Genomic DNA, 26,678 nt, shown 5'->3' with positions numbered 1-26,678 from the left:
AAATAAGATGGCCAAAATGGCCTAATTTGAAAGAAGATTGTAGAGGCAGTGCCTGGAGTTAAATCAACAGCGGGGGCCCCCATCCTCCAAGCTTAATGACAAAGCCATCAATACCAGGCCACTGGCTCCCTGCTGACCCTGCCTAGGAAGGGGGGGGGGGGGGCGGACAAATCTTGGAGGTGACCCTGATTTAAAGCCACAGTGGGAGGACCACTCATTTGGAGCAGTGTAACACAGGGTTAAAGGTTACTGTGGCCCAGTTGCCAAGCAAAGAGTGCTGGTCCCACCCTCAGCATTGTAATGACATCTCACACTGGAACAGGAGCCAGCAGAGAACACAGGCACACTGGGAGAAAATGAAACCCCATTCTTCCTCCAGCAGACACTGGCGGGGAGCTCTTGTACCATGTGGACTACAGCATTTCAGCCAAGACGAGATAGTGTTTTGGGGCTACTGCTACCCTTTCTCCCCCTTGAAAGATGGAAGGAGTTACGTGCAATTGTGGAGAAGCTGTAGTCGGGGATGGCAGGAAGTAATCCCTTCTTGGTCAAGCGTCCCCCGGAGGATGTGTAACCCACTCACTTGTTCCCTTGACACTGATACAGCGTCTCCACCTCACGGAACACTCGACTGCGACTGTGCCCTGCCTGCTTCTCGATGATCTGTGGGGAGAAGGAAACCTGTCATGTATACTCCCTGACCTCAAGACAGATCCCCAGGCAACACCCCGGAGAGGAGGCGAGGTTAGACACAGACTCCAAGTTCCTTTGGAGCAGGAGTCTGGCGTGGGCTGCAGTGGCTTGGGGAGTGGGACACCAGCCCTAGGGCTTCCACGTGGCTGCCTATGCACAGCGTCAGGGATGCATATGAAGCTGCAGCTCCCGGAGCAACCAGTGAGACAAAGCAATTTCTACTGCCTCTTTATTCCAAAGAGCAGGGGTTTTGTTGTTTTTGTTTTTGTTTTCTTGAGATGGAGCAAGGGCAAAGATGAGGGAGGGCAGGGTGGAGAGGAAGCAAAGACTGTCCACTCAGCAACTCCACTGGATAGAAGAGAACACCCTCTCTTCTGTTAGCCTCACTCTGTGGCAAGCTCTGTGTAAGTAATTTAGACATTCTGTGTTGGTCAACCGAGACAGCAAGGTTAAACAAGATAAGGAAGAGGCCCGGCAGTGGTGGCGCATGCCTCAATCCCAGCACTAGGGAGGCAGAGGCAGGCGGATCTCCATGTGTTCGCGGCCAGCCTGGTCTACAGAGCTCAGAGAAACCCTGTCTCGGAAACAAACAAACAAACACCCCCCTCCCCATACACAAAATTAGATATTTGGGCTGGGTGGTGGTGGTGCACGCCTTTAATCCCAGTAATCCCACCTGGCAGAGGCAGGTGGATCTCCGTGAGTTCGAGGCCAGCGGATCTCCGTGAGTTCGAGGCCAGCCTTGTCTACAGAGCGAGTTCCAGGACAGCCAGCAGCCAGGGTGGTTACACAGAGAAACCCCCTCTTGAAAAATGAAAAAAAGGAAGGCCTGTCTTCTGTCCATTGCCAGTCCTCTCTAGCTCACACTTGCTCCCAGCCTAGACAGCTTCCTTCAGCACAAGAGCCTTCCCTCCCATACTGTGGGCAGCTCCTGCTACATGGCTGCGTCTCCACTTGGAGCTGCTTGGCAAGTGTTGCCTGCGGGAACACCTGAGCCCACGCAGCAGAGGGTTGTGTAGGGTCTGGCTGATCCTGAAAAGCCCTCTGGCGCTATCGAGAGCCCCAGAGCATTGTAAACAGAGCCTGCAGGCAAGCCTTCTGTAGAGCTCAGAAGGGAACATCCTGCCCCTTCCCTCTAGCTGCTTGGCACGACACTTCAAAAGACTCTTCTAATGTGCAGTAGCATAAGCATGTGTATCCAACTGTAACTGGGAAGTTAGTCACACCTGCTAGGAAGCCACTCTGGACCCCCCCCCCTTTTTTTTAAACAATCAGCAAGGTACAGTGCTGGGGAACAGCTGCTTTCATCAAGCAGGGATAGTTGAAGTTAAGGGCAACTCTCCAGGAGGTGGGACTTCTTTCCGAGGAGATAACCAATGGGCTCAGAGCACTAGCCAGGGAGCAAACCATGGATAACTACTTTAGTTAGAGGCAGCATGGGTTAGACTGTCGGATCGGTCCACCCTAGCTCTGCAGGTCACAAGGTGGATGCTCAGAGAAGCAGTAGTGGACCGCGCGTCTTGGGAAGCCATGCTGGGAGATCTAGCTTGTCTCTAGGTTATCCAAAGCTTTTAGATCCAAACCCTGGATCACAGGGTCATGCTTTCCTTCTATGACTCACCCTCAAAGAAACAGACCTGTCTGTCTGTCTGTCTATCTATCTATCTATCTATCTATCTATCTATCTATCTATCCCTATATGTGTGTGTGTTTTTTTTTTTTTTTGAGACAGAGTCTCTCTCTATAGCTCTGACTGGCCTGGAGTTCACTATGTAGACCAGGATGGTCTGAAACTCAGAGGTTTCCTGTCTTAGCCTCCTTTGTGTTGAGATTAAAAGTGTGTGCTACTACAATGGGCTCCATTCAATTTACCATTTATGTATGTGGTTTGTTTGTTTGTTTGTTTTTCCTTTTCTTTTTTTCTTTGAGGAAGTATACTTTTTCCTTAAATTCTTATTTATTTATTATGTATACAGTACTTTGCTTGCATGACAGAAGAGGGCTTTAGATGGTTGTGAGCCACCATGTGGTTGCTGGGAATTGAACTCAGGTCCTCTGGAAGAGCAGTCAGCACTCTTAACCTCTGCGCCATCTTTCCAGCCCCCTGTAAGTGTGTTTCAGGCATATTAAAATTCTTTTAAATTTATAGTTCTTTGTGTCTGGAAAGGAATGGAAGGGGCTCTTTTGTTGTGTGTGGGACAAGACCCCAGCCAGAAGGCTTCGTGGAGCTGTTCTTCATACTAATAACCCACAGCCGGGGGTGAGGAGAGTCGGTTGGAAGAGACGTGTCTCTGGATCCAGTTTAGCAGGGTTGCCCTGAAGGAGGCAGTGCACAGACCTGATGGCTCAGCTGGCTGATCAGGAACAAGCTTAACCCACGTGCGTCCCCAGGTCCAGCAAGACTCCCACAGAGCTCAGTGGTCCTCAAATAGTGGGTCTCAGGATCCCAGAGGCACCTTTCCAAAGACATAGCTTCAGGCTCTCTCCTGCACTGAGAAACTTGGCTCTCTGTGTCGTCAGCTCCTTGGCTGATGCCTGCCCACTGCAGTTTAAGTCTGCCCTCCATTAGGGTTTTCAAACCGTACTGAGGATCACACTTACCTGGACGGTGACATGCAGAGTGCTGGGCCAGGCCTACTTTTTAATGCAGTAGAGCCAGACCATGTGTATTTCTCATGCTTCCCCAGGGGCCACTGGTGTTGCTGGTCCAGGGACCCTACTTGAGAAGCACAACTCTGCCTCTAGCCCTTCAGTGGCCGAAGGGTTCAGAAGCGAGGCTCACCAGAGTCATGTGGCTAATCAAAGGCAGCTCTGAGGCTGAGCCCACATCAGCCCCACAGCTGGGTGCTCAGTCGCTTCAGATTTTAGTCCTCACCGCCTCGATGCTGCTCGCTGCTGTGTCCTGTGGTTATAAAGTCTGTCCGCCTCCGGTTCATTGTCAGTTCTACCTTCACACTCACGTCACCAGACGCTGGGGGCAGGAGCTGTCAGTGTCATTTCCATAGAGGAGCTAGGCCTTAAGGCGGTTTGGTGAGCTGCCTGCAGTCAGCTGAGTTTTAAAAACAGACGTAGGCAGAGCTCCTCCTTCCAAAGTGGAGGTTGCTTATTGAGTGATCAGAAACAGCCTACTATGTGTCAGATGCCGATGTGAGGACATTACGCATACTGACTTACTTAATCTTCATAATTCTATGTGAGTTCTAGTGCATTCATTTTACAGATGGGGAAGCTGAAGGACAGAGGGCGAGTAACTTGTTCAAGGTTACGAAGCAGTCAAGCAGAGAAGCTTAGACCTGAGTCCAGCGAATACAGGGTTGCTCCCCACTCCAACCTTTCTTTCTGAGCTACCATGCCACATAATACACAGTTTATTTAGTTTGGGAAACGCTAGAAATGACGATTTGCAGAGGAGAGATGGGGACCCAGTGGGACCACTCACTTTGACAGCGTACTCTTTGCCAGTCTGCAGGCTCACGGCGCCCTGGACTTTGGCATAGGCTCCTTCTCCCAGCAATTCGGAGGTCAGCTTGTACACATCTAGAGGGAAGCCGTGACGGAAAGGGATACTGTCACTCGGTGTCTCTGGTCTGCTCACCGAGGCAGAAGAGACCATGGTGACTCTGCAGCCTCTGTGACAAGGACCTCTCAGCTTTCCCAGACAGCACCTGACTCTCAGCAAGACTCCGCAGACATCTGTTCTTCACCAGAGATGAGGTCAGAGGAGGGATTTCACATATTCACCTCTGTCCTTTAAAACCTACTTTTTGGGCATCTACTGTGTCAGGTAACACAATCGGGACACAGAGAGGAACAAAGTCCAGTCCCTCTCCTCTAAGGGTTGAGTCCAGAAGGGAAAACAACACACACATCAGCCCAGAGTATCCCAGGCCCTGGGGAGTACCACAGAGTAGGGGAGAAGCAACCAGGGAAGGGAACTGGCAGTCCAGGGATCCTCAGAGAAGGCTACCATTTGAATGAACAGTGTTCATTCATTTCTTCATTTGCTGGACACCTACTATGTGTCTTGCATGGGGGTTGTGAAGGGAATAATATACAACTGTTTATACAAGCGACAGTGGAGGTCACTGGAGGAGTCTCAGAAGTGTCCGAAAGTCACCCACAGGAAATCAGAGACAGAGCAGGATGCAAACAATGCTTTGCAGTTTCAGGTCAGAGTGGGCACAGCAGAGTAGTAATAGACCCAGGCTGGAAGAGTGTTCAGAGCACCCACCAAAGCTCACAAACAACAGAGTTCTCGGAGCCTTTCCAAGGGAAGCCGTGGCTCTATCACAACCCTTGCTGAACTGACCTTGCCCTCCCTTGCTCCCCGCCTCAGTCTTTCTCTTGAGGCAACCTAGTCCTTAAACTCACTGCTTGAACAGAAGACTTAGTCAATGTCAGATCTTATCGTTCTAAGTCATGAGATGTCCTGAGTAACAGGAAACTTGTGTGTTCAACAAACAAAAGACTTGCTGATTTGTGCACTCTTCTAAAACCCCAGGGACTTTTGTCTCCTCCACTGCCCAACACACACACACACACACACACACACACACACACACACACACACACACACACACACACGACTAGAGAGATGGCTCGGCACTTAAGAGCTCTTGCTGTTCCTCCAGAGGAACGGAGTTCAGTTTCCAGCTCCCACGTCGGATGGATCACAGCCCTCTGTAACTCCGGCTCCAGAGGAATCTAATTGGTTCTGCAAGCACCCATATGACACACACTCACACAGACCAAACACATTCATACACACACATAAGTAAATTTTTTTTTAAATCTTAAAAAAAAAAAATAAGAGCAAATAAACCAGATGTGGTGTTGCATGCCTTTGATACCAGCACTTGGGAGACAGAGGCAGGTGAATCTCCATGAATTTGAGGCCAGCCTGGTCTACATAGTGAGTTCATAGTCAGGGCTATATAGGGAGATGCTGTCTCAAAAAGAAGGAGAAGGAGAAGGAAGAGGATGAGGATGAGGAGGACAAGGACGAGGAGGAGGAGGAGGAAGAAGCCATAAACATCTATACTAAGTCCTTTCTTGGTTCCACTGTGGTCTGGGCTTGCAGCTGCCCACATGCACAGATGGCACACTGTTGGCTACTACTTGTATGTGGTTTAAATGGCATACTTCTTTCCCAGCTAACCCTTTGGTACTTGTCCTCACACACACCAGGATGTTAAGCGGTTGGAGTAAGGCATTCCTGACTCACACAGTGATTGTTGCCGGAACAATCTACAAGACCATCAACCTGCTGGTATGTGTGCAAGGGTAGGAAGAGGGCCCACGAGGGGAAGTTGCTTCAAGCCTCACAGTGAGAAACCACACGAAGGGGGTAGGCTGTTCCTGAAAGTGGCTACTGATCTGATCCTTTCACTGCTTAGAAGAAACACTCAGTGTTTCCTACTATCTTCTCACCGAGCGCCCAGAGACAACCCTGGCAGGCCCCAGCCTAGTGCCTTGCACCTGGGCATCCAAATGTCTGATGATGCAACATCATGTCCCCCTGGATACAATGGATTTTGGGTGGGTGGGTGGGGGAACGCAGCACCTACAGCACACATAGCTGCAGCCTCTGGGAGGCCAGTTCCCCTCTTAGAGAAGACTGCAGTGTCACTGCAGCTGTGGCCTTGGGAGTTTTCACTTCCTCTTCTCTTGTTCTTCTGCCTTCTAGCCTTCCAGGAACCACAGGAAGAAGGCTCACATCTGATGAGGAGCTGGCACAAGCGAGGCCCTCAGCTCTCACAGATGGGGTTTCCTGCCACTGAAGCAATGCTCAGACCATTGAGACCACTGCCTTGCCCTTGAGGTTTGCCTGTTCTTTCTCCCTCTTGATCACTTCTCACTCACTCCTGTCTTCTTAATCACATGGATGAGCTCGTTCTAAGGTGATGTGATATGAGAGACGCCTCTCCCTCCTGCAGCACTCATACCCAGACCTACAAAAGAGTAAGGGACCAACCTTCAAACTTTCCTGGCAGGGAGTCGGTAGCCCGGGTCTTGCGCTTCTTCTTCCTCCTCTTGTCACTGTCCACGATGGGAAGGGGCTCGCTGCTGCCCATCTCTGGGAGACAAGACGGAACAGAAGGGAAATTGCACTGTACCGATCAAGCGATAAGTTTACCCAGAAGGAGAAAAGAGAGAGACCCAGGAGCTTTATACTGATGGTTTTTAAATATCTGTGAGGGATATTGATTTGTTTGGACCCAGGAGGCACAACTAAAGGCAAAGCCATTATAGGAGATCATTAAGTGCGGGAAGGGACTCAGACAGGCAGCTAGATTAGGAGAGGCGAGCAGAAGCCTGCATTTTTGCCAGGCTCATTAGCACATGGATTTAGATCTGCCACCAGCCAAACCAGAGTCCCCAAACAGAACAAGCAATCTACAAGCAGGGCCCACCTGTGGTCATCAGAAAGGCAGGGTCCCTGAGGCTAGGACCTGGGGGAGGAAGGGGACAGGGACAGAACCTGACAGCAAATCAGAAAGATGAGCAGTATTTCCATGGATCTGCACTGGGGACAGTGAAAGGCCTCCTAGAGAATCTGCCTTATCCTTGAAGCTAACACAAGGGGCCGGTGGTGGGGGCGGGGGGAAGGGGGAAAGGCGGCTGGGATGGGAATAGCCCCCAATTTCTTCACTCTAGGAGCACAGACAGAATGCCTCCTCCTCATCCTCTCTCTTCCCTGGTCCTTCTGTGAAGGGGTGCAGGGAGGCCAGCAGCTGACAAGTCTGAGACAGGCTGCTGGATGAGGTCACTTATTGCAAACACATCATCATTTCCCCCTGGCAGGCACCTGGCTCCTCTGCTGGCAGACACAGACACAGGACATACTGGGCAGGAAGGGTCAGGACAGAGCGGAGCAGCAGGAGGCAGAGAAGAGGCGGAACAGTGGGAGCCAATCGCAGGTTTGTTTCTAGGCCACTCTAACTTCCCTGCTAAAGATAAATTACTTGAGAACATGTCATGCCCCTGATCTGGAGTGGGGCCTTAATACTCTTTGCCTGCAGTTAGAAATAATAAGATTTCTCTGAAGTCTCTGGGTCTAAATCCCCACCAGGGTGATTAAACCTCCACATCCCTCTAAAATAGAGGCACCCGAGAGCTGACGGTGGAGGGAGTGAGAGACTTCTACACCAAACTTCAATAAACACGGGCTCCGAGGGTTGGGTTTTACCTGAGAAATTTAAAAATGGAATCTGGCTCTTTGCTCAAGGAGGGGGGAAGGCCCATGCCCTTCTGCAAGGAGTCGACGAAAGACTGCTTAGTGCCACTGCCCGTATGCGCGCCACTCACAGAGAGGCACTTGGCAGTGGGAAGCAAGAAGCATGCAGGATGGCACTTCCAACACTGCAATCCCGAAGGAGGCAGCTCAGTAGCCAAGCACCTGACAGCTCTGCGGAGATGCATCCCTCCTTCCATTTTTAGGGATCTGATAACCACAGGTTCTCAATTACACTCCAGAATAGAGAAGAAGGGGGAAAAACATGAATAAAAAAGAATCTACAGAGTATCAAAAAATATTATTCCTGCCAAGAGCTTCAAGCACAAGTTCTACCTGGGGACACCAGCGCCCTATGACTAAATGCTGCTACTTTAGTACCCACGCTCATAAGGCAAATTACGAGAAAAAATGCCATCCAGATGCACTGACAGGACGCTGTGAGGAATTCTTCAGAAATAAAGCACAAGGCCATTCATCTCTGAAGGTTTGGGGGAGGGGAACAGGATGGGTTGGGACACAACCAGACTATAGTCCCTGTGGCATGCAGTCTAGTGTCAGTCCCTTTCCCAGCTATCTCCTCACCATTGCTGCAAACCCAGAGCAGAGTGAGCAGATGTGGTTTCTGCTCCTTCACCCTCCCCGGGTCACACTCCGATTAGAGGCCTGTGGACAAACCAAACAGCCAACAGGCAGGCAGTGTGGAGAACAGCAGGCGAGCTGGCGGCACTGTGACTCACAGGGGACCCTCAGACATACTTACAGCTCTGGATAGAAAACCCTGTTAGCAGCAATTTATACGTGCTCTTTACTGCGCAGCAGGACTGTGGAGCCTCCTGTGGAAGCAGCATACCCCTGGGCAGAGCCACACACTCAATATTAGATTTTATGGCTTCACACACAAAGACAGAGTACCTGGTCTATTCTGCATTGGTCTCAATGGAAGAAGGCACGCCAGGAGGGACAAATGGGGAAGGTTTTCCTTGCAAACAGAACTTGTTGAGGGAGAGCTGTTTTTGAAACTAGGAAGGAAAAATGTAGGAAAACAGTGAAATGAAAGAAGCATGCTTAACTTACCCTGTCGTCATAGCACACAGGACCACATCCTGGTACTATCAGGGAGACCTTGGTTCATATGTCCCAGACACTGGACAAACGCATCCTCAGGGGAGCCCCCACAATCATGCAGCACCTTGGCCTGCCAGAGTCCCCAGCTGTAGGAAGTCTTCCTGGCCATCAAAGCCAGCTCAAAAGTCCTTATCCTATGCAGCTCCCCCATGGTTCCAGATGAGCTATGAATGTGTAATCAATCCCTCGGGAAGTCAGTTAGGCATGAGGCAAACGGGGCACGTGTAGAACTAGTAGCTGGTACTCCCACCTCTGCTCCCAAGCCTCCAAGAGAGGCTCCACTAGGACAGATTTTCTTTGGCCTTGATCATTCCCTGCGTTCCTACACTGTCCCCTATGCACCCCCTTTGTGTCTTCTATAACTCATAGTAGATCTGGGCTGGAGAGATGGCTCAGTGGTTAAGAGCACTGCCTGCTCTTCCAAAGGACCCGGGTTCAATTCCCAGCACCCACATGGCAGCTCACAACTGGCTGTAACTCCAAGATCTGACACCCTCACACCAATGCACATAAATTTAAAAAAAATTAAATAAAATACTTAAAAAAAAGTCACAGTAGATCATCAGATGAATATCCTCCATCACAAACTGTACTGAAATAGAAATGGTATACGGTGCATAGCGTGCATGACACACAGGCCCCTGTAGTGCACAGTGCATGCTCTGAAAGAAATGTGGGTACGCATATATATATTGCAGACGATGTGGGGAAAGGCTGCTCTGTATTACGAACCCCATCAACTCTATTGCACTCTCCAAAAAGGTCTCAGACACAAAATGACCTTAACTTGTTTTCAAGAAGACTGGTCCATTTTCAGACTACGTAACATGAAAGGAAGTGAGCAGTTCTTTGCACTTTCCAGACTGCAGTGGTCAGCAGGGCTCGGGGGCCCCATCTGTGTGTCCAGGGCGGGGGTAAGGGGGAGGCACACACGGAATAAGGGGAGGCCCACTTCAGACAGGGAAGGCACCTGGGCCTGGGTCAAAAGAGCAAAGGAGATGTTCTGTTGCTGGTATTACCAGACAGCCTGGAGGTTGAGCAACTCTTCCCCTTAAGATCCTTAGTTCTGGGGGCTGGAGAAATGGCTCAGTGGTTAAGAGCACTGGCTGCTCTTCCAAAGGACCTGGGTTCAATTCCCAGAACCCACATGGCATCTCACAACTGTTTGTAACTCCTGTTCTGGGGTATCTGACACCCTCACACATACATACATGCAGGCAAAACACCAATGTACATAAAAAAAAAAAAAAAAAGAATCCTTAGTTCTGCCAGGCATCATGCCTGTAATCCCAGTACTTGGTGAGGCAGAGGCAGGTGGATCTCTGTGAGGTCAAGGCCAGCCTGGTCTATAGAGCTGGGCCAGGACAGCCAAGACTACACAGAGAAACCCTGTCTTAAAAAGAAACAACAACCAAACCAAACCAAAACAAAACCCTTGTTCTTTCATCTTGAGAATAAGTTTACATGTGCATCATCCCTGTCTACTTGCCAGGTTGTTATAAGATCCCAATGATACAGTGAAATGCAAATGTGCTTCAAAAACTGTATTATGTGTGCATAGGTATGTATGCACACACACAGACATATAATAGAAATGGGAAGTCCAGGCAGAAACACGTGAGCCTGTTAATATTATAATCTAAAGAATGCCAACAAAGCAGATAGTGTTATAACGGGCAGTCTACACAGTCTTTTGAGTCATTTTTAATTTATGGTCATGCTCTATGTGATGGTGGTTTTTATTTCCCTCTTCATTCTTTTCAAGATTTTACAAATTATATGTGACTGAAATTTATCATTTTACCCCATTATTGTCTGGATCAAATTTTACTTTGAACAAAAGAAATGGGCTGGTGGTGGTGCATGGAGCTCAGGGTTGGGGTGGTGCATGGAGCTCAGGGTTGGTGTGGTGGTGCATGGAGCTCAGGGTTGGTGTGGTGCATGGAGCTCAGGGTTGGTGTGGTGGTGCATGGAGCTCAGGGTTGGTGTGGTGGTGCATGGAGCTCAGGGTTGGGGTGGTGGTGCATGGAGCTCAGGGTTGGTGTGGTGCATGGAGCTCAGGGTTGGGGTGGTGGTGCATGGAGCTCAGGGTTGGGGTGGTGGTGCATGGAGCTCAGGGTTGGTGTGGTGGTGCATGGAGCTCAGGGTTGGGGTGGTGCATGGAGCTCAGGGTTGGTGTGGTGGTGCATGGAGCTCAGGGTTGGGGTGGTGCATGGAGCTCAGGGTTGGTGTGGTGCATGGAGCTCAGGGTTGGGGTGGTGGTGCATGGAGCTCAGGGTTGGGGTGGTGGTGCATGGAGCTCAGGGTTGGGGTGGTGCATGGAGCTCAGGGTTGGGGTGGTGGTGCATGGAGCTCAGGGTTGGGGTGGTGCATGGAGCTCAGGGTTGGGGTGGTGGTGCATGGAGCTCAGGGTTGGTGTGATGCATGGAGCTCAGGGTTGGGGTGGTGGTGCATGGAGCTCAGGGTTGGGGTGGTGGTGCATGGAGCTCAGGGTTGGGTGGTGCATGGAGCTCAGGGTTGGGGTGGTGGTGCATGGAGCTCAGGGTTGGGGTGATGCATGGAGCTCAGGGTTGGGGTGGTGGTGCATGGAGCTCAGGGTTGGGGTGGTGCATGGAGCTCAGGGTTGGTGTGGTGGTGCATGGAGCTCAGGGTTGGGGTGGTGCATGGAGCTCAGGGTTGGTGTGGTGGTGCATGGAGCTCAGGGTTGGGGTGGTGCATGGAGCTCAGGGTTGGGGTGGTGGTGCATGAGCTCAGGGTTGGGGTGGTGGTGCATGGAGCTCAGGGTTGGGGTGGTGCATGGAGCTCAGGGTTGGGGTGGTGGTGCATGGAGCTCAGGGTTGGGGTGGTGCATGGAGCTCAGGGTTGGTGTGGTGCATGGAGCTCAGGGTTGGGGTGGTGGTGCATGGAGCTCAGGTTGGGTGGTGGTGCATGGAGCTCAGGGTTGGGGTGGTGGATGGAGCTCAGGGTTGGGGTGGTGGTGCATGGAGCTCAGGGTTGGGGTGGTGCATGGAGCTCAGGGTTGGGGTGGTGGTGCATGGAGCTCAGGGTTGGTGTGATGCATGGAGCTCAGGGTTGGGGTGGTGGTGCATGGAGCTCAGGGTTGGGTGGTGGTGCATGGAGCTCAGGGTTGGGGTGGTGCATGGAGCTCAGGGTTGGGGTGGTGGTGCATGGAGCTCAGGGTTGGGGTGATGCATGGAGCTCAGGGTTGGGGTGGTGGTGCATGGAGCTCAGGGTTGGGGTGGTGCATGGAGCTCAGGGTTGGGGTGGTGCATGGAGCTCAGGGTTGGGGTGGTGCATGGAGCTCAGGGTTGGGGTGGTGGTGCATGGAGCTCAGGGTTGGTGTGGTGGTGCATGGAGCTCAGGGTTGGGGTGGTGGTGCATGGAGCTCAGGGTTGGGGTGGTGCATGGAGCTCAGGGTTGGGGTGGTGGTGCATGGAGCTCAGGGTTGGGGTGATGCATGGAGCTCAGGGTTGGGGTGGTGGTGCATGGAGCTCAGGGTTGGGGTGGTGCATGGAGCTCAGGGTTGGGTGGTGGTGCATGGAGCTCAGGGTTGGGGTGGTGGTGCATGGAGCTCAGGGTTGGGGTGGTGGTGCATGGAGCTCAGGGTTGGGGTGGTGGTGCATGGAGCTCAGGGTTGGGGTGGTGGTGCATGGAGCTCAGGGTTGGGGTGGTGGTGCATGGAGCTCAGGGTTGGGGTGGTGCATGGAGCTCAGGGTTGGTGTGGTGGTGCATGGAGCTCAGGGTTGGGGTGGTGGTGCATGGAGTTCAGGGTTGGGGTGGTGGTGCATGGAGCTCAGGGTTGGGGTGGTGCATGGAGCTCAGGGTGGGGTGGTGGTGCATGGAGCTCAGGGTTGGGGTGGTGGTGCATGGAGCTCAGGGTTGGTGTGGTGGTGCATGGAGCTCAGGGTTGGGGTGGTGCATGGAGCTCAGGGTTGGGGTGGTGGTGCATGGAGCTCAGGGTTGGGGTGGTGGTGCATGGAGCTCAGGGTTGGGGTGGTGGTGCATGGAGCTCAGGGTTGGTGTGGTGGTGCATGGAGCTCAGGGTTGGGGTGGTGCATGGAGCTCAGGGTTGGGGTGGTGGTGCATGGAGCTCAGGGTTGGTGTGGTGGTGCATGGAGCTCAGGGTTGGGGTGGTGCATGGAGCTCAGGGTTGGGGTGGTGGTGCATGGAGCTCAGGGTTGGGGTGATGCATGGAGCTCAGGGTTGGGGTGGTGGTGCATGGAGCTCAGGGTTGGTGTGGTGGTGCATGGAGCTCAGGGTTGGGGTGGTGCATGGAGCTCAGGGTTGGGGTGGTGGTGCATGGAGCTCAGGGTTGGGGTGATGCATGGAGCTCAGGGTTGGGGGGGTGGTGGTGCATGGAGCTCAGGGTTGGGGTGGTGGTGCATGGAGCTCAGGGTTGGGGTGGTGGTGCATGGAGCTCAGGGTTGGGGTGGTGGTGCATGGAGCTCAGGGTTGGGGTGGTGCATGGAGCTCAGGGTTGGTGTGGTGCATGGAGCTCAGGGTTGGTGTGGTGGTGCATGGAGCTCAGGGTTGGGGTGGTGGTGCATGGAGCTCAGGGTTGGGGTGGTGGTGCATGGAGCTCAGGGTTGGGGTGGTGGTGCATGGAGCTCAGGGTTGGGGTGGTGCATGGAGCTCAGTGGCTGGGCTCTGACTTAGCATGCTCAAGGCCTTGGGTTTGATGTTCAACAGTGGGGAAGGAAAAAAAACTTTTATCAAATTCGAGGTTAATCACAGTTTTTCAAATTGTGTCTAGATTTCTCTGTATAAAAATTCAACATTTAGCTGGATGTACACCTTTAATCCCAGCACTCAGGAGGCAGAGGCAGGCAGATCTTTGTGAGTTCAAGGTCAGTCTGGTCTACAAATCAAGAGTCAAGGCAGGCCTACAAAATGAGACCCTGTCTAAAAAAAGCTGGAGAGCAACTGAGGAAGATAGTCAGCGTCAACCTCCTGCCTCCACACCTCTGTGTGCAATGTATATCTGCACTTACAGGTATGGACCACGCACATGTGTACACCCACATGAGCAGATTGCACTTAGAAGGGATCTAAGACTTAGCCTGGCACCTTCACTCAGAGCAATTAGGAGATGCCAGGGAGTGCTGGGGGTGGGGACACAACCCATGATAACAACAGCAGATAACCTCAAGGTCTACTTTCCAAAATAGCTGCCATTTCTCAATAGAGTCTGACTCATCAGGCCTACTTTCCCCCAGGTTACCAGATGTGCACTCCATTCCTTGATAGAGTCTATATCCAGATCACCAGCTGTGACATCTCATGTAGGATGTCGGAGGGTCATCTGGTTAACTCGACTTTGCAAACAGCTCTTATTTACCTCCCTGACCCAACTCCGCAGCTCTTGGAGGATCCCGACCTGTCTGAGTACTTTCTTCATCTGCAAGGGCTTTCTAGAAAAGGAAGAACTGGGAGGGGAGGGGGGTGGGGGTGGGGAAGCAATCACAGACAAATCCAGCTGTGTCCTCAGGGTCAGCTGAGGAGAACGGACAATGGGAGGAAACTGAGGGGGCTGGGAGTAGCTTAGTAGGAATGACTGTGGACCCTGGTCCCATCCTCATCACAAACCGTAATACAACCATAAACAAAAAAGGAAATGGAGGAACTGAAGGAAGTTTGGCAGGCACGTAAGGAAGGAGTTCAGTAAGCCATGTGAGACAAGGGAAGAGGGGACAAGAAAGATCGGGGTCATCTGTGCCTCTGTAGCAACAGACGGTATGCTGGTGCACACCATAACACACACAGTGCACATTCTCCCGTGTCCCTCATGTGCCAGGCCATGTCTGAAGCCCTTTACCAGTACTACACTCTACACACTCACTGGTGCAGGCTTCTCAACTCTGAGGTAAGCATTCCACATTTTACAAATGAGGAAACTGATACAAATGGGCAAAGAGTGACACTCCCATGACCACGCGGTGAGTAAGCGGCAGGGCTAGAATTGAAGCCTAGAGTCTGGCTCAAGAATTTAAGCTTCTAACCTGTCATGACACTGTTCTCAAACAAAATGCTGGAAGGCAAAGGTGACAGCTGGTGACAACCAGGCACCAATGCTATTGCTTATGAATCTTGGTACAGGGCTTCTTGACTTGGTACTGTGCTGGCTAGTCTTCTGTTAACTTGACACAAACTAGAGTCGTCTGAAAGGAGGGAACCTCAATTGAGAAAATGCCTCCATAATATCTGGGTGTAGGGCATTTTCTTAATTAGTGTTTAATGCTGGGAGGGCCCAGCCCACTGTTGATGGGGCCACCCCTGGCCTGGTGGTTCTGGGTTCTATAAGAAAGCAGGTTGAGCAAGCTATAGGGAGCAAGCCTGTAAGCAGCGCCCCTCTGTGGCCTCTGCATCAGCTCCTGCCTCCAGGTTCCTGTCTTGTTTGAGTTCCTGCCCTGACTCCCCTCAGTGATGGGCTGTTACCTAGAAGTGTACCCTGAAATAAAACTTTTCCTCCCCAACTTGCTTTTTCACCACTGCACCGCAACAGAAACTCTAAGGCATGTGCTATTGAGGCTCTGATATCTCAGCAGGCCTCCAGCCCCTCCGCTCACTGTTCACAGAAGTACTGATATCTTAGCAGGCCTCCAGCCCCTCGGCTCACTGTTCACACAAGTATTTCTTGAATGTGCTCCAGTGTCCAAAGGGCTGGGCAGCTCTCTTCTAGCTTTTATAATCTCAAAGGCCTAAGAGTCGCATCCTCACTGCTGCATTAACTTCAACCTTCCAGAAGTCTCTTCTTGCTCTGAGGTAATGTAGTATTTTGTGTTTTGTCATTTTATAGAAGATGAACTACAAGCCAATGTCTAACCACATTTTTCATGCCAGTCCAGAATGAAGTATATAAGGTGACAATCTTCTCCCGTCTGACGTGGGAATTGCTGGATGTGGTTTCTGACGACATCGCAAGGTATAAGGGAAAAGGAGAGGGTATATTTGAGCAGAAGCTGGTCAAATTTAACAGACAATAAATGCCAGGGGCCATATATGAAATTAGCTTCATCAGAGGAAAGTCTGTGAGAGCCCACAGAGCTGGAGGGTTTTTTCCTCTCGGCTTTCATGTTCAGAAAGGCTGGGCCATGCGGTTCAAATCAGCTGCAGTGAAATTGGCATTAGGGTGATACTTTGCAGGCCCTGAAGAAGGCTGTGGTACTCAGATGCCCAGACACTCAGACCCATCTTCTCCCTCTGCTTGGATCTTAGGATCACAAGGAGCCTTCACAACCATATTGCAATTCTGGGTGGAAGGAATGACATCAGAGGGATGCAGAAGCAGGAACAGGAAGTGTGTGTTTACAGACTATGAAATGAGGCAGTAGTAAAGGGCAGGGCTTGGGAAGGGAGCACAGTGTAAAGTCTGATGACAGCAGGCTACGCTAGCCATCCAAGCTCATTAATACAGTTCACAGCACCCTCCAACACTGGTCCCTGCCTTCTTTTGACCTTTGATACCAACAGTCACTCTTCTGTGGAAGAGTGACAACAGCTGCTTTTTGCTCAGCTTACAACTCAAACAGTGCGACAGGCACCATTCCTTGGCACACCATTGTTGTGCCCTGGACATGCACCTTCTATACGTCATATAGAGTGCCGGAAGATGGTCCTCAGGTGAGATTCAGCAAAATTACCACCTTCTGCTGCTTCATCAACGACACTCTCAGTAGGTGGCAGTGAGGGACAGCACGGCTGCAGGCACAGCTCTGCACCACTGCCCTGACCTGTGCAACGGCGCCAGCAGTTTCCTCACTGTCGCTATGCAGCAACGAATAATACTAGGTCACTACTTTAAAGAGTTCTGGTCCTGCAGATCCCCCGGAAGGGTTTCTGTGGGGCACACTTGTGACCCTGTGTTCTAGGCAATGAGGAGGGAGTCGGGAGCGCTCCTGGGTGGCCTCCCAGCTGGCTACGGTATGCAGTGCAAACAGCAACCGCTCAGAGACAGGGTAGACTGAGGCTGGGACAAACCAGAGAGAGGTAAGGAAGGCCTACACCAGAGGCAAGGGTGGCGGGGGTAGGAAGGGAAGAAGCCACAGAGACAGAAATAGTCCTGCCAAACGACTGGAAGGCAGTGGAGGAGTCACAGTTTATGACCATGCTCTGAAGAGGGGACACCATTTGGTTCTTCTCTAGCTCCTGGAGCCAGCCACAGAGTGGGGCCTCAACACAGGTGTATGAATATATGGTTTTTTTTAGCCAAAGGCAACTGTAAGAACAGTAGTGCCATCTTAGAAGGGGGAGAGCTTGGAGGGTAGAGGTGGGGAGCAGGAGGAAATGACAGGGCCACCAGGAAGCTTCTGGTGAGGACAGGTGACACACAGCAGCTGAGTATTAGGAAAAGGCACAGGCCGGGCTAAAACAACCTTACTCAACCCTCACGTATCCCAAATCAATCACTGGCTCTTGACTGATAACTTGCCAGGCATGCCGAGGCCTCCAGCTAGAGCAAAACACAGAACACACCACAACCTCAGCATCCAAGCCATGTGTGAGACATAAATAAACAAAAGAAATTCCCAACATTTCCTTGGGAAGAACAAGATTCAACAGGCACAAGGATTTCACTTTTCACACTTCTACTGCACTTGGCTTCATCTTGTTATGACGTGGAAGTTTTATTTTTATAGTTAAAAGCAAATAAACACGTTTACTTACTGTTCTACTTCCCTTACGTCGCTCTGCTATTTTGTTCCAGAAGAAATGTGATCCTGTTCACTAAGTAGCTGCCACTGGAAGTTACTGGGACATGAGGTGGCTAAGCCAAGGTGCTCAAGCAAATACTGAAAACCATCAACTGCTTAGATGACCTTGAACTCACCCCTTTCTCTGGAAATATGGGAGACGTTCAACACAAAGTAATGTGAAAAGAAAAATGGGGGCTGCCATAATGGCTCAGTGGATAAAAGAACCTGTCTCGGCAGGGCAGCGGTGACGGTGGCATAGCCCTTTAATTCCAGCACTCAGGAGGCAGAGGCAGGTGTATCTCTGTGAGTTCAAGGCCAGCCTGGTCTACAAAGTGAGTTTCAGGACAGCCAAGGCTACACAGAGAAACCCTGTTTCAAAAAAACTTAAAACCAAAAACAAAAGAACCTGTCTCCAATCTTGATGACTTGAGTCTCACCCCTGGGACCCACGTGGCAGAAGAAGAGAACTTAACCCTTGAAAGCTGTCCTGTGACCTCCACACACAGCACGGCACCCCCATCCCCAACGAATACAAAATAAGGACGTGACTTAAAAAGAAAAGGGAGGAGGTGAGCTGTATACCCAGCCTTACCCACAAGGTTCTTCAACTCAGCCGAGAAGCTCGTGAAGCTGCAGGTTGAGAGGAATTCCGAGGTCGGTGTCTTCCAGCCACAGGGAGTTACCCGCTGCCTCTGTTCAGCTAAGGCCCTTCAGTTTGCCATCTGCCTCATCCAGTGTGGCAACCTTCAAGAAGCAGACGGAGGGAGGGTGTGAAACTGCTGGCTTCTCTAGGCCCAGAGGAGACCCTGATCAGCCCTAGTGCCCCAGCTCTGCCAGTGACACGGACGGAGATGTACACACAGATGCCCCCGGGCTTTAAGGGCTGACCGCTGGATATCTGAAAATACTGATGCTGAGCCCTGGAAGATTCGTCAGGGGTCTGAATAAAAACACTTCAGGTTTGCTCCCACTGAGGACTACAGACACTGAAAGGTGCAACTTGCCACGATGACGGAGGTTGACCCTTCTCTTGGCTCTGAGAGTCTCACACAGAGCACGTCAGCTGATGCTTCCCAGCTGCTTGCTTGTGAGAGATGCCTCACTGCTTGCTGGCTCCTGGAGGCCAGGCCCAAGTCTCACAGGCAAGAGTTAACAGTGCCAGCAAGATAAAGCAGACCCTGAGAGCAGCAGGTGGTGAGAACGGAGGCACTTTTGTGCCAAAACCAGTCATTGCTGATTCCCAATGTGATGACTTCATCTCCTGTAGGCCCAGTGCCATTTTTAACCCCCTGGCTTTAGTTATCATGTGTCCAAGTTGCTCAACTTTTGCTCTGTGAAACACACTTTCACTTCCCCTTTTCTCTGGGGAGGAGCACTGAAAATGTGCTTAAGTCTGAATTCTGGGCTTCTGTGCCAAAATTTCTAAGGTTTCTAACTGGAACCTGGATGCATTTCAATGTTACCTCAAATCACATTCCCCAAGTTGGACTCGTCCCCAGCCCCCACCATGGCTTCCTTCCTCCTGATTTCTCCCCTTCTCTATCTGGTTACATCATCCTGCCAGTCACCCAGTCATGGAACCATTAAGTCATTTCTCCCCCATCCACGTAAGTTCCAAACGCTCAAGTGGCCAGGCCTCTCCCTCAGCCTTATCTATTGCTCCCTGCAGGGGAGTTCCTGCTTATCTTTCCAGGCCCATAGCAAATTACTGAGAGGATCCTACCAACTCTAGAAGCAGTCTAGAATTCCTTTTCTATTCCCCCCAGCATCTCAGCGAGCTCATGGCATTTCCACTACAACACAAAACACACACTGGATTCCCCCGCCAGCCTGCCAGCCCCTTAAAGGCAGGATGTAGATATTTTCATTTAGATATTTTAGCATTTAATAAAGTATCTGGCACAAACAGGCTCCAGTGGATCTGAATGAATTGCTTCCTTCACAACGTATCCTGTTCATTGCTTGCCAGAGACCTCAGCACATTGGACAGCCATATCTATTGGGCTTTTTATCCCCAAAGGACTCTCCCAGGCTCGGTGAGACTATTCCTAGAACACAGGGAAGCCTGGCTGATATGATTTCCTGTGGCCACGACTGCCTTTCCAGAGTTAGCCTTTAACCTATGACCTTTAACCTGCTGCCTTTAGTGCTACTAGAGGCTAGCAATTGTTTTGCTGTAAAGGGCCAGACAGTAACTATTTCACACTTTGTGTGCCGCATGGTTGTTGCTTCAGTTGCTCAGTTTTGCCTTTTTAGGGAAAAGTGCAGCCACAGATTGTACATAAATGGATGATTATGACACATGTCAACTAAACTTTTTTTTTTTTTTTTTTTTTGGTTTTTCGAGACAGAGTTTCTTTGTGTAGCCTTGGCCATCCTGGACTCACTTTGTAGACCAGGCTGGCCTCGAACTCACAGCGATCCACCTGCCTCTGCCTCCCGAGTGCTGGGATTAAAGGCGTGCGCCACCACGCCCGGCTATGTCAACTAAACTTTAATTATGGATACTGCAGATTGAATTTCACATACTTTTCATGTCTCCCAAAATGTTTACCTCCTTTGATTCTCCATCTCCGAACACTTAAAACTGCAAGAAATCACTTTTAGTTCGCAGTGTCTACCAAAAAAAAGAAAAAAAAAAGGTCGCAAACTATAGTTTGCCAACAACTAGTCTACTGTAAAAATAAACAAAAGCAAGATTCAGAGTTCCACTACAGCCATTTGGAGCCACTCTAGAGCTGAGGAAGTGGAAAGCAAACGGGCTTTCCAACACTAGGTCCTAGATTTAGTGTCCAGCCCTGGCATCCACTAGCAAGGCAGCAGTGGACGTACGCCTTAATCCCTCTTCACCGCCATCATCTACAAAACAGGGACAATAACGTGCTGTGACAATTAGAGTGTACCTATCAAACTGTGACACCCATGCCTGGCGTTTATGAGGCACTGCATAGCTCCCATTAACATACTTGGTGAGGCAGCTTCCCCATGGCAACTGCAGCTCTGGAAAGCAATCTACACACCCTGGAAACTACAGCAGGAGAGAACATGGTGTCAGAAAGGCCAGAAGCAGAGAGGGGGGTTGGCTCTTCTAGCTGTCCACACAGGAATCTAAGAGCCCAGTTAGCCCGATCACTCCTAACTCCTTTGCGCCTCTTCCCCTCTTCACCAAGAGCTTGAGACTCAAGGGATCCATCACTTGACTTTCAAGACAGAGATCATCTGGGGCACGCAGACAAGGCAAAAGCCACCCTTGATCCCAAAAGCCCACCGGAGCCTGATGTCTAACAGGTGCCACTGCCTCTGCAGGGGTGACTCGGGCCTCCCTTCGCTGCCCAGATCTGTCGTCCTATACTACGCTTACCCTCTTTTCCAGAAGTCTTTACCTGCAGTCCAGGCAAAGGGGCCCACCGGCTGCTTCTACCTGACTGCCTTAAATCATTCCCAGCTTCCCACGCGTGTGGGAAACTCACCCGGAGCATCTGTGATGCTTTATCACACGACTAACCTGAGTCGGCTCTGGGTCCCTCCACCTGGCACAACGCTGTTGCCTTAATGAGTCAGAGACCTCTGAAGCATCCTCCCCTTAACCTGTTTTAGCTGGACTCTTATTAGCAGACTGAGCACAGTCTGGGCCACCACCAGGAAGAGGGAAAACCTTGGAGAGAGAAAAGAACCATAACCAACGGGATCCAAGCGACGGAAAATAGGTTTTGAGGATGAGGTGAAAGCAGCCAGGTGGTGTAGCCTGGAGAAGCGAAGATGAGGCCTAACTGGATTCTGGCTTTAAGTACAGAAAAGGCTCTCATGAGAAAATCTTGATCTCATCCCCTCTTTATAATCAGAGGGAACTTTTCCATATTCATGGGGAACAGAACAATAGGAACGCACTCAGGTGAAGGCCAGGCATGGGGGAGGGATGTGTGTGTGTGTGTGTATGGGGGGGGGGGGGTTTAAGCCGGGAGGAGCTAAATTAGACAGCACTTCCTGGAGACACCATATTGTTGTTTTTTTTGGCATGGGAACTGGAGAGGCCTTGCTTGCTGCCCTTGCTGAAGGCTGCGGAAAAGGAAATGAACACCTGCTCTGCTCCCATTTACTGTGGAGAGAGGTGTGGAAAACACGAGCCACGTCAGAGTTTTCTATCAAGCCACTGCTTCCCACCAGGTACTTTCCGTGGTGCTTTGGAACCCTGTGATGGAGTCACCTTGCGTCTCCAAGTTTGGGCAAGGAAGAGAGAAAACAGCAATGTCAGAGTAAGGCAGTGGAGAGAACGGCCCTAAGATGTACTCCCTATGAAACCAGTACCACTGCCGGGTACTGACGCAATTAGTAATATCGCCACTGATACAACTATCCTTTACTAAGAATCTACTACCGAGCTGTTTAATGTCATTTTAGTTTTCATAGCAGCCCCACAAGGTAGACAATATCTGCACCCTATTTTCCAGATGAAGAAATCTGAAACTAGGCAAAGTTAAAAAACCTGTCCTAGTCAAACAGCTAGTAGGTGACAGAGGCAGGGCTCAAACCCAGACAGACTAACTTAAAGTTTGTGCTCTGCCTATTGCTTGGCCACGGGGGGGTGGGGGGGGGGGGGGGGGGGGGGGGGGGGGAGGGTCTGGAATTTAAACCCTTCTTTCTGAATCCAGGTCCATCCTATCTACTTTATCTTCAGACAGCCCCAAGGCGGGGAAAGCAAAGCAACACACGGCATAAGAAGACCTCTCAAGTGAGCCCTGTATGCCGGGGAAGAAGACAAAAACACAATGAGGATGACCGAAGGCCAGGCTCCTGCTCTGTCCATTTCAGACACATGGTGGAAAAAACAAAACAAAACTGAAGTGCTATGATACTGCCAATTGTGTCTCAGGATCTGTAGCAGAAATCCAAGGGTGCCCACAGCCTCTATAAACTCCAGGAGCTCAGGGCACTGAATGACAGAATCATGACAGCAGCCATGAGTGCAAGCCAGATAACCTACACAAGCAGACTTAGACGTGTTATCTCCTGGGTTTCCCAGTTAAAGCTTCCTCATTCACATCCCTATTCTGGAAGCTTCTTTGTTCCATTCAGCCTCTGTCCCACAGCCACAGTCAACAGAGGCCTTGCCAGGACACCCAGAGCCCTGTGGCACAAGGGAAATAAAACGAGCCTTGGAATCCACTTTCCTAAGTTGGTATGAACCATGGTGTCGCTTCCTGGCTACCCGGCCTTAGCAAAGCTACTTTAATCCTTCTGAGGTCTGGTTTCCTAGTCTTTAAATTGGGGATAAATATCCCTCTATTACAGAGGTTGTGAGGATTAAGTAAATTATAGTGTGTAAACTATGTGGCTCATTGCAGGCCACAGAGCTGACACGATGAATGCTAGTGTTCTTCTCTCCCCACAGGGCACAGTAGAATTCCTTCTCTTCCCCTGTGTGCCTGTGCCCGTGTGTGTGTTTGTGTGTGTGTGTGTGTGTGTGTGTGTGTGTGCGCGCGCGTGCCTTCCCATATGTTTCCGCCTCCAGACATGGCTCCAGCTGCCCTTTCTCCCAGGAACGAGCTGCTCCCTCCATGTTCCAGCTGAACTTCTCCATCAGGAATCTGGCTGTGCAGGGACTGATTTCTCCTCCCCACAAACTCCCACTTGGTTTCACATTCTGACCTTCTTTACTCCAGCCATCAGCTATTTATGTACTGATCCATCCTCCTAGCTATGCACGAGAGAGAAGGCTTTGAGGAGACAGTTCCCTGTAGGAGAGCAAATAATACGTCCTTGTCCTTGGTGCTTATTTCTCAGTCCTCGCGGCAAGAGCGTCGTATATGTTGCTGAATGGAATCTTCCCATCTTACATTGGGAATCTTTACTGAAAGGTCCAGGACTGAGTTTTCCCTAAAGCTGTGCATTTTACTGGCCAACAATAAACAGACGGTTTTTGTGTTCCTGGGGATCACAGTCAGAGCCTTGTGAGCGCTAGGCCAGGGATCTACCACTGAGTGATAGCGCCAGCCCAGCACTCTTCTAAGTATATTCATATTTCCAAGCTCAGATCTACTAATGCTCATGTGGACTTGCTTCATTCCTCTGTCCACCCCGCTGGGACATCTTGGACTCCTCTTGGGACATCTCTTCAGCATGCAGGGAGATGCTGCTGGAAGGATGGCTTCCACTCTCTGAGGAAGAGGGCTCCCGGAGCAAGCTCTCCAGAGAGCTTGTCCACCCCATTGGGTAGATGACTACCATTACAACCATACTAAAAACCCAGACTAGAGGACCTAACAATGGAAATGATTCCTATCTGCTTTGGTTTCTGAGTCTATAAAATAGCTTAAGGTACTTAAAACTATAGTCCAGTTCATAGTGAGTCCTTGATAATGTTAGCTTCATCAACCATGTAGAGCTGGGGAGGCCTCATAGACAGGGTAAGCTTAGTAACTGGAGGGCAGCCTTGGCATCACAGAGAAATTCCATCCTAAAGAATTAAAATTAATAACTTAAAAAATTTTTTTTTGTAATGAGCCAGAAAGATGGCTCAGCGGTTAAGGGCATGTGCTGCTCTTGCAAAGGACCTGAGTTCAATTCCCAGCATACATGCTGAGTGGCTCAAAATGATGTGTAACTCCAGCTCTAGAGAACCCAATACTCTCTTCTGATGGACTTGGGCACCTACACACACACACACACACTCACTCACATACACTCACACATTCACTCAGACACACATTCACATACACTCACATATTCACACACACACTCAACTCACATACACACACACTCACACACACATTCACACACACACTCACACTCACTCACATACACACACACTCACTCTCACACACACACATACACACACTCACACACACACACACTCACATCCTATGATCAACAAAAAACTTTCTGTTCCATATGCTGGGGCTGTTGGCAAGGAAAAATGTGAATTTGTAGTTGCTGGTCCCACATGGAAAGGACTACTGTTTACCAAGGCCAAGGGCAGAACAATTGATTAGTCAGCCACCTGTGAGCTTTCCCTTGCATGAACTATATCACACACTATACAGGTCCCTGAACACAGCACAACCTCTCTCATAACTAAATTTAACAACAGCAAAACCAGGGCCTGAAATCAATAACAGCCACGAAGAAGCTTGGCTCCTGATGAATTCCTGCACCTCTGTGCCCCTGATGCTTGTAAGTAGGGCATCATCCATCTAAACCAGGGCCCTCCTCAGCCACGAAGGAAAACACAAGGTCTCCTCCTAATCCTGTCAGCTTGTAAAACAAGAACCAAAGCGAGAAGATAAAAAAAAGAGGTCACTGACTCATTTAACCACAAGCATTACAGAGACCTACTATGTGCCAGTCCTGTGCCAGGAAGAGGAGGTATGACACGGACCTGGCTCCTTGCATACCCCAAGACAGACTTTGCTAAGAATTCTATTGAAAGTTCAGTCTCTGCTACAGGAGACTGGAATGGGAGCATCTCATCCAGCAGGAGGGTGAGAGGCGTCACCAAGAAGGTCATAAGATGTGCTGTGAGCACCCAGGGAGTGGCTGCAAGAAGGTGCCATATTGTTGAATTGCTCCAGACCACACAACGGGAGACCACGCTCTCCCTGGCTAAGCATGTGCTGCTGCAATGTGCCAGCTTGTTCTCAGAACTTCTCTCCCCATGGTTTGGCTGGCTGTTGCCAGGCCCTCTGATGGCCAAATATTCTAAAGCTCCAGGGCAATGACATTCCCACACAAGCCAAAGACCCCTGGTTATATAAAAGGAGGAACGCTGTGGTGGGCGCAGGTGCGAGGGAGGGGCTCGGAAGTTCCCACCAGCTGACTTCTGTACACAGCTCCGCCCCTGCATCTATCCTTCGGTATCACTCCCACCCAGCCCAGGCCCCTTTAGAAGGCTTGAAGCTGAGGACGGTGGGCTGAAGCTCTTTGGCTTGATGGTTGCGGATCCAGGGAGACACTAGGCACTCAGCTTGTGCTTGGCACACGCACGGCCTGTGGTCAACACGGTTCAGCCCCCTCCTCATACTACAAGGTCAAGTCCACCGGTAAATCCCACAGAGGCTCCGAGGCTCCGGTTACGTCAGCTTTCCCCCTAGGGCCTCCCTGAAATATGCCAGATCAAAACACTCTTTCCTAGAAATCCCAACAGTTATTTGTGTATCGGTACCTATTGCATGTAGGCCAATTTACACGTAATCATACTTAACCCTCACGATGACATTATCCTACCCATTTTAATAGAGAGAAAGCTCCGGGAGAGAAACTGAGTTGTCCTAGGATACAATATATATCCCAGGAGATGGGAAAGCCTGGCTCACCCCCAAAGTCAAGCACTCCCACGCTCATTTCTAGACTCTTACAGTCCACAATCCTACAGCTAGGAGAGAGACTGCATCCTACCCACACTCCTAATTCTCTCTGCTGAAAAAAAAAAATGTGGCATGGGCTTTTAAACACTGTATTGCAAGATAAGTGGAAACAGTTAATTTAACACAACGAAGTACACATATTTTAAACGCGCTCATGCCAGTGGACTGTCTGAGCCTTGAGCCCTGCAACAGCTTTGAGTGGATCCTTCCTTGGTTTGGTCTAAGGCTCAAACCCCATAAAGGCTGAGCTCCCACCGCCGGTACACACTGGGTCCCGACCCGTCACAATCCAAGCGTGTCCCTGGGCACGGGCTGAGAGCCCCGGAATGGGATTTTACACGCTGGAGTCTGGGCAGGGAAACAGCTCTGAGGACAGCCCTAAAAGGATGTCCCCCTTCGGCTGCCCCTCCACGGAGGAATCGGGTCATGACCTCGAGCTGCTCAGAAGGCCCCGGCTGCCCCTCCCGGGCGCACCGCTACTCTCCAGACCCCAGCCCGGGTTCCCGCGGAGGGACTCCTCGCTGTCTCACTTTTTACCTTAGCTGACCACCGCGGGAGCGGCCGCGCGCA

General features: G+C 50.7%; 1 protein-coding gene across 4 annotated transcripts in view; it reads right to left on the bottom strand.

Moving 5' to 3' along the window:
* Positions 1–26,678, bottom strand: part of Mknk1 (MAPK interacting serine/threonine kinase 1) — a 42,623-nt gene extending 15,945 nt beyond the window's left edge. For 2 of the 4 annotated variants that reach the window (XM_051171144.1, XM_051171147.1), the window contains exons 1-5: positions 18,341–18,456; positions 8,843–8,949; positions 6,668–6,769; positions 4,133–4,230; positions 584–663 (exon numbers count right to left, since the gene is read on the bottom strand). In XM_051171144.1, the coding sequence (XP_051027101.1) occupies positions 584–663; positions 4,133–4,230; positions 6,668–6,769; positions 8,843–8,858 (296 nt within the window). In that variant the 5' untranslated portion in view covers positions 8,859–8,949; positions 18,341–18,456. Of the gene's footprint in view, positions 1–583; positions 664–4,132; positions 4,231–6,667; positions 6,770–8,842; positions 8,950–18,340; positions 18,474–26,645 lie in introns of those variants that run through there. The other 2 variants (XM_051171146.1, XM_051171145.1) reach the window with 2 other exon arrangements.

Source organism: Acomys russatus, chromosome 29 (assembly GCF_903995435.1).
Source record: "Acomys russatus chromosome 29, mAcoRus1.1, whole genome shotgun sequence".
In the NCBI taxonomy this organism is placed as follows: domain Eukaryota; kingdom Metazoa; phylum Chordata; class Mammalia; order Rodentia; family Muridae; genus Acomys; species Acomys russatus.
This window is presented reverse-complemented; position numbering and strand designations above follow the sequence as displayed.